This window comes from Arachis ipaensis, chromosome B3 (genome assembly GCF_059453495.1).
Source record: "Arachis ipaensis isolate K30076 ecotype BB chromosome B3, ASM5945349v1, whole genome shotgun sequence".
NCBI lineage: Eukaryota > Viridiplantae > Streptophyta > Magnoliopsida > Fabales > Fabaceae > Arachis > Arachis ipaensis.
This window is the reverse complement of record NC_142438.1, coordinates 140,730,422-140,743,825: the sequence shown is the minus strand read 5'-3', so window position 1 is coordinate 140,743,825 and position 13,404 is coordinate 140,730,422. Positions and strand designations below refer to the sequence as shown.

General features: G+C 32.1%; 1 protein-coding gene across 1 annotated transcript; it reads left to right on the top strand.

Annotated features, from left to right (window-relative positions):
• Positions 1 to 7,928: 7,928 nt before the first annotated feature.
• On the top strand, positions 7,929 to 10,631 carry PUX2 (plant UBX domain-containing protein 2). Its single transcript, XM_016335376.3, has 3 exons — positions 7,929 to 9,048; positions 9,682 to 9,960; positions 10,256 to 10,631. The coding sequence occupies exons 1-3, from the start codon at positions 8,194 to 8,196 to the stop codon at positions 10,493 to 10,495; spliced, it is 1,374 nt and encodes a 457-aa protein (XP_016190862.1). The 5' UTR covers positions 7,929 to 8,193; the 3' UTR covers positions 10,496 to 10,631.
• The last annotated feature ends 2,773 nt before the right edge of the window (positions 10,632 to 13,404 follow it).

Genomic DNA, 13,404 nt, shown 5'->3' with positions numbered 1-13,404 from the left:
AGTTGTTCTAAAGGTTACCTGAAACATTGATGTTGGTTTGAACGTAAGGTTTATAACCCTTCTGAAGTAGCGTCCGACTTGTTTGGTGCGCAGGTACCGCCGTCCAAGTTCCTCGTAAGGAGGTGGGGGTGGTACCTGCAAAAGACTTCGATACTTAAGTTAATAAGGATTTTAAGCAGAGTTTTGGTATAATAGAAGTAGAATGGAAGGTGTAATGTGTATATACTTGAGGGGTGTCAGTATATTTATAGTAGAGTTGTTAACCACTTTTATTGGAGTAGTTCCACCTTTATTGATGAATAACCGTTACTTTTACCTTGAGAGTTTGTTAGAATCTATCTTTTAGTGGAGATAAAGATAGTAATATGAGAGATTCAGAGAGACAGTTACTTATTTAGATAAGTACAAGCCGGTCTCTTTCATCGTGTTTGATCTCTGTCGGATATGAGTAGAGGACTAGAGGTCACCCCTTTTGGATGGGCCTTTTATTCTTATTGGGTCTTCCTTTATGTTTTGGGTAGGATATGCAATAGTATACACTTAATATGATTAAAATTTTATTTATCAATTGTGAGAATAAATTAAGAAAAATTATAAACAGTTTTGATATAACTTAAAACAATAATACTAGGGGATAATAATTTAAAATTATCTTATTTAATTTAATATCTATAATTTTATATACATATTATCTAAAAATATATATTTATTATATTTAATATCATATATTTATTTTGAAAATACTTAATAAATATAAAATAAAAAATTTTAAATTGATTTTAACTTATTTGTATTGTTTTATGTTATAATAACAATGGATGTCTATTAATGTGGGCGGTTGAGTTTTTCAACATTGAAAGATTTAACTTCTCAATACAAATTGAGAATTAATGAAGTTTGAATATTTAAACTTTTGCATGTATAAATAGAAGACAAATCTTCGGACAACATACACACGATCAATAATAAAAATTCTCTATCCCTTTTTTATACTGTCAAACACTCTTCTCTTATATATATACTAGAGTTATTTATTTACATCTCTTTATTTTATATCTATTTTCTCTTATTTATTTATTTATTTTACAACACGTTATCAGTACGAGACTCTGATTAAAATTTAGGAATACTCAAGTAATAAATTTTCATTATGTCAAAGCTCTCTCATCTTAAATTTAATGCTCTTGATATATTTGGAAGCAACTACTTATCATGGATACTAGATGTTGAAATCCATCTTGATTCAATGGATATTGGAGATACTATTAAGGCTAAAAATAATGCATCCCAGAAGGATAAAGTCAAAACCATGATCTTCCTTTATCGTCATTTTGATGAAGGATTGAAAAATGAATATCTCACACTGAAAGATCCTGCAGATCTGTGAAAAAAATTTTGAAAAAAGGTATAATAATCAAAAGATAGTGATACTTTCTCAAGCTCGATATGAGTGGAGGCACTTACATCTACATGATTTTAAATCCATAAATGAATATAATTCAATAATGTTTCGAATTACCAATAAAATTATGTGGGGAAAAGATAACTGATAATGACATGTTAGAGAAAACTTTCTCGATCTTTCATGCATCGAATGTGCTCCTGAGGCTGCAGTATCGAGAAAAAGAATTTAAAAAATATTCTGAACTAATTTCTTTCCTTCTTGTTGCTGAACGTAACCATTAATTACTTTTAAGAAATCATGAAGCGCGTTCAGCTGGCGCCGCCCTATTTCCTGAAACAAATGGGGCAAATCATAATCCCAGAAGAGGTAAATGACAATGTTTTGGTAACAAGAAAAATTATGGAAGGAAGAAAAATTATGTTCATAATAAAGGATCTCACTAGAAGTGGGATAAAGAAAGAAACAATGGGTAAAATAAATCAACAAAGGATAAATGTTTCTGTTGTGGTGGAAATGGTCATTGGTCTCATACTTGTCATACCCCGAGGCACCTAGTTAATCTTTATCAAGCATCCTTGAAAAAGGATGATAAAGGAAAGGAGACGAATTTTGTTTCGAAGGATGTTGCTGAAAATTACACCACTCATTATGAAGTACCTGATTTCTTTGAGAATTCTGAAGAAAATATTGGTCATTTGATTAACGATGGAAAAGTTTGATATTTGGGTTCAATACTTATGTAAATAAATAATGTAAAAAAAATTTTAAGTTTTATTTTCTATGTATTTAAATTTCAAGTGTGATGTATATAAGTAATGTTTAATAAAATATTTATGTTTATAAATTTTAAAATTATAGAATGTGCCAAGTTCTAAAATAATAATAATAATAAAATTTTTAGTATATGATATTATGTACAATATTTTTTAGAAAAATATTTTTAATCAAGAAAATAATTTTATTGTATAAATATTTCTACTCATTTTATTATTTTTTTGAAAAAAATGGCAAGGACATATAGTGAATATGTTTGCCTTGTGGATAGTGTAAGTTCGCATACTATTTTCAAAAGTAATATATATTTTACACATCTTGTACCAAAAGAAGAATATGTTAATACTATATTGGCTCAGGTAATGTGATAGAAGGCTCCGAAAGAGCTATGATTTTGTTTTTTGGAGGAACAAAATTCATAATGAATAATGCACTATTGTCTACCAAGTCTCTAAGGAACTTGTTGAGTTTTAAAGATATTCGCTAGAATGGATATCATATTGAAACAATAAATGAGAAAAATCATGAGTACTTATGTATCATAACTCATTATTCAAATAAAAAGGTTATATTAGAAAAGTTATCCTCACTTTCATCTGGGTTATATTACACTGAAATTAGTACAATTGAATCACATGCCATTGTAAACCCGAAGTTTACCAACCCAAATGAATTTATAATTTGGCATGACCGACTGGGACATCCGAGAACAACCATGATGCGGAGAATTATTGAAAACTCCTATGAAATTCACTAAAGAACCAGAAGATTATTAAATCTAGTGAATTTTGTTGTGTTGTATGTTCTCAAGGAAAGCTAATTTTAAGGCCATCACCAGTAAAGATTGGATTTGAGTCCCATGAATTCCTAGAAAGGATTCAAGGCGATATATGTGGATCTATTCATCCACCATATGGATCTTTTAAATATTTTATGGTTTTAATAGATGCATATTCGAGATGGTCACATGTGTACTTATTGCCTTCTCACAACCTGGTGTTTGCGAGATTACTTATCCAAATTATCCAATTAAAATCACAATTTCCAGAAAATCCAATCAAATCAATTCCTCTTGATAATGCTCGTGAATTTACTTCCCAAGCCTATGATGCTTATTGTATGGCTAACGGAATAAGCGTTGAACATCCAATAGCTTATGTTCACACACAAAATGAGTTAGCAGAATCACTTATTAAACGTCTCCAATTAATTGCTAGACCCTTACTTAAGAGAACAAATCTCCTAACCTCGGCTTGGGGCATGCTATTTTTCCTACCGCATCACTTATTCATTTGAGGCCAACAAGTTACCATTAGTTCTCTCCTATGCAATTAGCTTTTGGCCAACAGCCAAATATTTTCCATTTAAGAATATTCGGTTGTGTGATATATGTTCCCATTGCACCACCTTCTCGCACCAAATTGGGACCCCAAAGAAAATTAGGGATATATGTTGGATATGATTCTCCCTCTATAGTAAGGTATCTTGAGATACAAACTGGAGATGTATTTAAAGCCCGATTTGCATATTATCATTTTGATGAATCAAAATTTCTAACATTAGGAAGAGAGAATAAGCTTCCTAAAAAGAAACTTAATTGAAATGCATCATTCTTGATGCATTTAGATCATTGATAAGGGCAATGTGAACTAGAAGTTCAAAAGATTATACATTTATAAAGAATATCAAATGAATTGCCTGATGTATTTTCTGATACAAAGAGGATAACCAAATCTTATATACCAACTGAAAAATTCTCCAATTCAAATTGATATCCCAGTTGGACAAGTGGCCACTGAAACAAATTCACGCTAGAAACGTGGTAGACCTGTCGGTTCCAAAGACAAAAATTCTCGAAAAAGAAATGAGGTAAATACTATTTCTATTAAAAAAGATAAAGACATAGTAAAGACACCTGCAGTTGTCCAAAATTCTGATATAGTTTTGATGCCAGAAGACGTTCAGGTACTTGAAAATTGTGAAAATGAAGAGATCTCGATAAATTATATCTTTACAGGAGAAAAATCGTACCAAAATAAGACAATTGTCGATAAAATATTTGCATATAATGTGGCATTAAATATCATGCATGAAAGTAAGGATCTTGAGCTAAGAACAGTCGAAGAATGTCGACAAAGTAATGATTGGCCAAAATGGGAAGAAGTTATGAAGGCTAAGTTAGACTCACTTGTAAAACGTGAAGTCTTTGGACCTGTAGTCCGTACACCAGAAGATGTAAAACCTGTTGGATATAGATGGGTATTTGTGAGAAAACGAAATAAGAAAAATGAAGTTGTATACTACAAAGCTCGACTTGTGGCACAAGATTTTTCACAAAGACCCGATATAGATTATGAAAAAACATATTTTCCTGTAGTGGATGCAATAACATTATGTTATTTTGTCAGTTTATCCGCATACCATAAACTACATATGCATTTAATGGATGTGGTAACAATCTACTTATACGGATCTTTAGATCGTGATATCTATATGAAAATCGCTAAAGGATTAAAGATATCTAAATAATCCAATGAATATTCGCAGGGGTTATATTCAGTCAAGTTGCAAAGATCTTTATATGGTCTAAAGTGATCTGGATGAATGTGGTATAATCGTCTTACTGAGTATCTGACCAAAAATGGATTCAAGAATGATGATATCTGTTCATGTGTTTTCATAAAAAAATCTGCATCTGGATTCATTATAATTGCTGTATACGTTGATGATTTAAATATTATTGGAACCCTTGAAAAGATTCCAACAATTATAAAAGCTCTAAAAGAAGAGTTTGAGATGAAGAATCTTAAAAAGACTAAATTTTGTCTCGGCCTGCAGATCGAGCATACAAAAAATGAGATTCTCTAAAATTCTTCTTCACTCATGACCTTCAAAATCAATGAACAATTGATGTCCAACAGATCCGCTCAAGCGATAATCTGGCAGATTTATTTACAAAGTCACTTCCAAAATCCTCCTTTGAAAGATTGGTACATCAGATTGGGATGCGCCGATTTCAAGATATTAAATGATGTCAATAAGACGGGAAGACTGTACTCTTTTTTCCTTGATCAGGTTTTTTCCTATTGGGTTTTTCTTGACAAGGTTTTTAATGAGGTAGTCTCCATCACAAAGGATATTGTACTCTTTTTCCTTCACTAAAGTTTTTTCCCATTAAATTTTTTTAATAAGATTTTAACGAGGCATAATCCTAAATAGACATCCAAAGGGGAGTGTTATGATAACAATAGATGTCTATTAATGTGGGGGGCTGAGCTTTTTAACATTGAAAGATTTAACTGCTCAATACAAATTAAGAATTAATGAAGTTTGAATATTTGAACTTTTTCATGTATAAATAGAAGACAAGGCCTCTGATAACATACACACAATCAATAATAAAAGTTTTCTATCCCTCTTTTATATTGTCAAACACTCTTCTCTCTTTTATATGAGTTAAGTCTCAAAGTAGTCCCTGAACTTGTACTCGAGTCTCAAAGTGATCCCTGAAATTAATAATTACTCAAATTCGTCCCCGAAATTGCCCTCCAGGACTCATAGTAATCCCTAAAATAATTTCCGTCCATCCTTGCCATTGAAGAGGATTAAAACGACGTCGTTTTGTATTATATAAAAAAAACAAAGCCTTCTCCTCCCGCTCCTCTTCCCCTTCCCCAACGCTCACTATCCCTTTTCCTGTCATCTCCAGCATCCCTCTTCGGCCATCCACCAATGCCCGTCTCAACTTTCCCTCCCTTTTCACCAAAATATGCATCTTTCACCTCTTACAACCATTTTTTGCTTCTTGGGTTTCTTGCTTTCTTCATCAAATACGCAAAAAAAAAAAAAAAACAAATAAAAAAAATGACAAGTCTTTTGAATTTGTACCATGTTCTTGCTAGAAGGAAGAAGAACAAGGGCTATCCTCTATTCTGCTGTTTCTCTGTGTTAGTAAGAGATTGGCGAGTTAGAAGGAGAGGTTGGAGGTCGTGTTCTGTGAGTGATGATAAGGCCGAAGGAAAGGAGTAGGCCAGCAGTGCAAGGTGGTGGCAGCGGTAGCTGGTCTTACGCGAAGGGGAGAAAAAAAATAAGGAGAAGAAGAATAGGAAGAGGAGGGTAGAAGAAGGGGTTGTGGGTGGTCTCTAAAGTTGCTAGCGGCTGGTGGCTTGGGAGGGAACGACAGAGGGAGACGTCGCGCGCGGTCTGGGTTTGTTGGCGGCGCTAGGGTGGTGGCAGCCGGCAGCGAGCTTGTGAGGAAAAGGGGCTGGCTTCGGTGGTCCTGTAGGTTGCGCCAGTGGTTCACAACGTTGCAGGCGGAGAGGGGGGTGTCCTCTGGTGGTGGCTCGTTGGCAGGGGGTGATGATGAGAAACCAAAGAACAGAGAATAAGGGGGGAAGAAGAAAAAGAGGAAGGGAAGCGGAAGGGGAAGGAGAAGGGGAGGGGGAGAGGAAAAGGGAGACTCAGGTGTTTTTTTTTTTTATATATATAATACAAAACGACGTTGTTTTAATCCTCTTTAATGGTAATGATGGACGAAAATTATTTTAGGGACTACTTTAAATCCCAGAGGGCAATTTTGGAGACGAATTTAAATAATTATTAATTTCAGGAATCACTTTGAGACTCGAGTGCAAGTTCAGAGACTACTTTGAGATTTAACTCTTTTTATATATATGTTACCCTACTCTCTATAAAATAACATGTAAGTTACCTTCTCTGATGTGTCTTATTTTAATGTTTATTTATTCTAAATTTTTAGTAGAATTTATTGGATGATTAATTTATCTAATAAAATAAAAAATTAAAAATTGATTTCGGGTCATTAAAATTTGTTGAAAATTTAATAAAATATTTGAAAAATAATGTTATATATTACTCTTTTATTTTTCACACAAAATCTCTTATTTCTAACAAAAATTAAATAAAAATTCAGACCTTCATAAAAAATAATTGCAAACTAGCTACATTAATCTTTAAAAAATAAGATATAAAATGTTTCAATTTCTTCCTTTTTTCATATAATTCGATACGAAATTGTATAGAATAAATTTTCAAATTTAAAGATCTATTTGACACGATAAATTTTTTAAATTGAAAATTTTCACGGTGACACTAATTTGTGTTTTTATTTTTAATTTGTCACATCAATATTTTAGTTTAGAATTTAGTTAATATAAAAAAATTTTAAATTAGTATTTTAATAAATATATAACAAATATATTAAAATAAACATCGAATTAGAATGTGACACATCAGAGAGGATAACTTATATGTTACTTTAGAGAGGGTAGATACGTAAAGTAGCATTTACCAATATATATATATATATGAATCATTTCTATTATATCGATATAATAATATTATAGTTATTTATTTACATCTTTTTATTTTATATCTATTTCTTCTTCTTTGTTGATTTATTTTATAATATTTTTCAAATATTTGGTATTTCTTAATTGCTTAACTAACTCGAGTGATAAAATTATGAAAGAATAAAAAAAGAAGAGAGGAAGAATATTATATTTTGTATTTTTTGATTGATTGAATTATATTTTAAAAGTAAAACTAAATATATATAGAGTATTGGGTTAAAAAAGATAAAAATAAATAAAGATAAGATAAGAATAATTAAAGATAAGATAAGATAAAATAATAAAGACTAAAATTATAATTGAATTTATATATTCTGATAGACTGAATTTATGGGATACGATACTTTTTTATTGTTGTCCTCAGATAAGGTGGAACCGCGGAAGAGTAGTTTAACGTCGAAAAAAAAAAAAGAGTTGCTTAACGGAGGCGGCGTGGGGTTAGTGATGAGTGATTACTCGCTTTGGTCCCTGATTACTCCGTAAGAATATTACATACATATTCTGCTGCACTCGTTAGTGTTTGTCAACGGTCTCAAAATTGAACGCGCAAAGCACCTCCTTTCTCTTCTCTTGCTTCTGAGCTTCCAAGGTTTCCTTCTTCTCCTTCTTTACGCGATTCCTCTCTTGATTCCCCTTTAGAAAATGGACGACGTTAAAGATAAGATGAAAGGCTTCATGAAGAAAGTCAACAACTCTTTCACCTCTTCATCCTCCGCCAAATTCAAGGGACAAGGTCGTGTCTTGGGATCTTCTTCTTCTCCCTCTCCTCCTCCCTATGCAACCGCTAATTCCACTTCCACCCCTCGCCCTCGCCCCCTCAATTCCAATCCCACGCCCCCGCCCCACAAAGCCACCGCCTCTTCCGGCGAGAGGGATCGCAAACCTCCAACTTCTGGGTTCGACCCATTTGATTCATTCGTCACATCATCCAAGAGATCTCAAAACGGGTATTCACTTAATGTATATGAGTGTCCTGTTTGTGGCAATTCTTTTAGATCCGAAGATGAGGTTTCGGAGCATGTGGACACTTGTTTGAGTAACAACGGTGAGCGTGCTGATGTGTCTCAATTGCCAGACACTGGAGCCGACTCCAATGCTGAATTGGAGGTTTGTGTTGGCACTTACGTCTCAGGGAAGCCTTCCCACGGATCCATCGACATTCTTTTGAAGCTGTTGAAGAATGTTGTTAGAGAGCCTGAAAATGCCAAGTTTAGGAAGATCAGATTGGGCAATCCTAAAATTAAGGAGGCTGTTGCCGAGGTTATCGGTGGAACTGAGTTGATTTGCTTTCTTGGCTTTGAACTTAAGGACGAGAATGGCGAGACTTGGGCCGTCATGGAGCTTCCTTCAGAAGAGCAGATAAGATTGATCAAGAAAGCAACACTGTTGCTGGAATCACAGCTGGTGCTGCAAGTATCTCCAAAGAGTGAGAATTTGGCTGCAGCTTCTGCTGACAACATAGATGCAAAACCTGAATCCAAGCCTATCGACAGACAGGTAATACTTTAATAGTCTCTGTATTTTGAAATCACATTTAGGTCATGTGTGAATCAGTAATTACTAGTATTTGGCTTTGGAATCATGACACTGGGGGTTGGTTGGAAAACTTAGTCATTCTTTTGCATTTGGTAATTACTGATGGATGGCATAAGTTGGTTTGAATTAGGAATAGACGCAGCAGATGTCAACAAGCCATAATCTTTGTAAGAATTTCACTCAAATTACTCTAGCAGAAAGACATAAGCAAAACTGCTGAAATGTATCAACCTGATGAATCTTTGAATAGAAGCCCTGTTTTTATTTTCGTCTCAATCTGTTAAGGGTCATATTTTGGTCTTCGTTCCAATTCTTATCCTCATTTACTGAAGATAAGGCAGCGGCAAAGAAGCCTTAATCAAAACACGGATATACCTTGTTAGTTGTTAGTGGATATCTAAATAACCTTGATTCTTCAAATATATTCAGTTTTATTCTCTATTTGTTATTTTGCAGAGATGAAGTTGTTTGTCATTGTCTTTCCTATTAGTTTTGGGTACTTTGGTCCATTTAAAGTATTACTGGCAAACCAATTATTTAGATTAAATATCTCTAAACTTTTGTCCTGTTTAAAAAAAATATTGTTTCTTATAGGTGAAGGTCTTCTTTGCCGTTCCTGAAACTGTTGCAGCAAAAATTGAGCTACCAGATTCCTTCTATAAACTTTCAGTTGAAGAGGTGAGAAGAGAAGCTGAATTAAGGAGAAAAAAGATTGAAGAGTCTCAGCTTTTAATTCCCAAGTCATTAAAGGAAAAGCAAGCAAAAGCTGCCAAGAAGAGATACACAAAAGCTATTATTAGGGTTCAGTTTCCAGATGGAGTTGTACTTCAAGGTGTATTTTCTCCATGGGAACCAACTATGGCCCTCTATGAGGTTTGTCCTTCAACAAATTTGATACTTGGTTTTGAGGGGAAAAATTCAATCATAGAAGTTGGAAATTTCTTGAGCTAACAATTTACTGTTGGATAACTATAATTGCAATTTACAAAGAAGTTCCTAGTTGTATAAAATGATTTATGTTGTATGTATATATATTGTTGTAAACTCATGCAATACATTATGGACGGATTTGACTGTTACCTTGCATATCCCCCATCTTTTATAAGTTTAGTGTTTCTTCTGGGACAGTTACTCAGCACTATTCTCAATTTTCATGTTGATGATGCAGTTTGTCAGTTCTGCATTGAAACAACCAGGTTTGGAGTTTGAGCTAATGCATCCGGTAGTAGTCCGACGGCAGGCAATCCCTCGGTTCGCCAAAGCAGGGGAGAACAGTAAAACATTGGAGGATGAGGACTTGGTACCTTCAGCTCTAATCAAGTTCAAGCCACTGGAAACAGATTCTGTTGTTTTCACGGGTCTCAAAAACGAATTGCTTCAAATCAGTGAGCCGCTTGTAAATGCTTAAGCAATCCCTAAGTTTTTTATTTTCTCTTGGTTTTGTGAGGGGTGGGGATGGGGATATAGATATAATTTTATACTCATTTTGAAGAAGTTATTTTTCAATTACATCATAATACAATAAAGGATAAAATATTGTTTTAGTTTTAATTCTTAACAGTTGTTTCTAAATGTTTGAAACATTTTGTTTTGTTTTTGTTCTAAATATCTTATTTTGTCTATTTTAAAGTTTGGTTAACATTCATATTTTTACTCCAAAAATACATTTTTTTCCAACCCTTTTCTCACCATTTTTCACATAACATCAAAGTATCCATGAACTCAAATTCCTTAATCCTACTCATCAAACACTAACCGTTGCAATCCCCATTTCGATTTAGCATACATCAAAGTTCAAACACCAACCTCCCAAGTCACAATCCCCATGTAAGATATGGGCTTTCTTTTGGGACTCACTTCCAAATATGGGCTTAAACAACACACCAATACTATCATACATATATGATCCAATGCTCTCAATTCCCATTTGAACTCGGTTCTTCAGACCCAAGAAAACAATGACACCCAAGAAGAAAGTCCGAACTATCCCTTTTCCCTTTTCTTTCATTTGAAAGACTACAAAACATGGTTTTTAAAGTCTTAACAAATGCCATCGATAATAGATGCATCACAAAAGAAAATCTATTTTATTTAAAAGTTGTATTACATGATGAACAGATTTGTAATTAACAACAAAAAAAAAAAAAAACAGAGAAATCAATTAACTAAATATTGTTTTTCTTCTTTTCTGGAAGGAAGAAGGGAGAATACGATTGTTAGCTACATTAAAAAATAACAATGTTATATGATTAACAAAAATTATTATTTCTAATAATAAATTTTAAATTCTAAATTCTAATAGTAAGTCCAAAATCTTAATAGTATAAAAATAAGATATTGGTCCAAAATATTGTCTAATATTAATAAAAAATATTGATCCCTAACATTTTTCTTAAAAAATTGTTAGTCACCTACAACTTTTTAAAACCAAAAAATATATTAGACTTTATTGCTTGCTATATATATATATATTGATTATTATTCCCTCCCAAACACTTTACTTCAAACAAATATCAACAAATAGTTAAGTAACTCTCTAATCTATATGCCTCGAATCTTTTTAAGGGGATATTAAAGTGGCAATGAACAGAATAAAAGCATCTGACTTATTGAATCTATTAGAAGTTAGTTAATTCTGACTCACTTGACCACTTCCAAGTTCCAATTGAAGCACATTGAGTTATTGTTTTAGCAACTGTAGTGCACTTTTTATTCCCCTTCTCTTTTTGGGTTTTAGTTATCTATATAAATAAATAAAATTTAATATTTTCAACTCTATATCTATGCATATTTGGAAGGAGTTAAAGAAGTACGCAACAGCAACAGGTATCGTTTTGGTTTAGCTTTATTCATTCCCATTATATCATCTTTCTTTTGTTTACTTTAATCCAGAGAAAAACAACATATTCATTCACTGTCCATTTCAATTATTAGTATATAAAGATTCACATGGGTTGCGGGACACACTCCCATTTTGTTTATAGAAAGAAGGTGCAATGCGCATTATTAAAGAATCCTTTTATTTAGGGTGTTAGTCTTAGTGATAAAGTCTTGAGAGAAAAAGTAATCAACTCCAAAGCAAATGATTGAAGTGAGTGCCCTTTATATATTAATAATAATACTAAGATCCATGTGATCTGCATGTCCTAGAAGGAGGCGGTTTTATGAACCAATCAAGATCTTTAGACAAATCTTCCTATTTCTCTTTGCATACTATATTCATTCATGCATTTCAACACTTAATATTATTGAACAAAACTACTATTTATATTCCAAAATCAGTGTACATATATTTTATGTTAGTAACTAATTTTAATATATATATGATTGATTATTGAATTAATTGGATTTTGCTCCTACTTTTTAGAAATTAAATTCGTTAATTAACTAAATGGACTTGGTATATGTAAAGATGAATCTTTTTAATTTTTTTAATTATTTAATAAAATATGATCTCTCACTTTATATTCTTTAAGTGGGACTAATACATTATTTGAATAAATGATAAAAAAAATACAAAGCAAAAAAATAAGAAAAAAAAATAATTTTTTTGTGTGTTATTTAGATGAAGAGAAAATTAATAAATAAAAAATAAAATATTCTTTTTGTTTAAATAAAAAAATAAAAAGAAAGACAATTATAACGAAATAAAATTACGTTAATATCTTTAAGCATTTTGTTTTTTTATTAATCAAATAATAAGTCTGTAATTTTACCAAATTTTACCCATTTCTCTTCTATTTTTATCTCATTTTTTGAGAAAAATTTTATATGGGATTCGCACTATTTTTTTTTTTCATCCAATTTTACTTCTCATTCAAACAATAAAAAAAATTATTATTTTTTTCACATTTTTTTCTTTTATTTTTTATAAATCCAAACAACCCATAAAAAAAGTGAAAAAAAAAATTAAATAATAAAAAATTATAATTCAGCAAATAATTAAAAAAAATTGAAAGGATTTACTCCTATTTTAGGTAATGGTTCATGGATTCATCCCCCAATGCTGCTGTGGCGATGAAGACATGGAAATATACCTAACAAGAACAAGTAACAACGCACACCTAAAAGGCTAAAAGTCTAAAACTAAAAGGCTATGCTTGCTTCCCATGTGAGCCACTCTCCCCAACAAAAAAAAAAAAAAAAAAAAAAGGTTTATTGAGTACTAATTAATTTCAAGATGGTGATAGCCTGAATAGGCATATGTTGATTCATCTTATAGAATTGTGGTCACAACCCTATGATCATGACCAGTTGACAACACCATTAGCAGAAAAATAAAAATGAAAGTATACGTGATTTAATACTATGAAACTT

Bases quoted from the DNA above. Each gene is read 5' to 3' on its own strand.
- PUX2 (XM_016335376.3), top strand. From the start codon at position 8,194: ATGGACGACGTTAAAGATAAGATGAAAGGCTTCATGAAGAAAGTCAAC. The intron at 9,049-9,681 runs GTAATACTTTAA...TGTTTCTTATAG, and splicing joins CCAAGCCTATCGACAGACAG to GTGAAGGTCTTCTTTGCCGT. The intron at 9,961-10,255 runs GTTTGTCCTTCA...TTGATGATGCAG, and splicing joins CAACTATGGCCCTCTATGAG to TTTGTCAGTTCTGCATTGAA.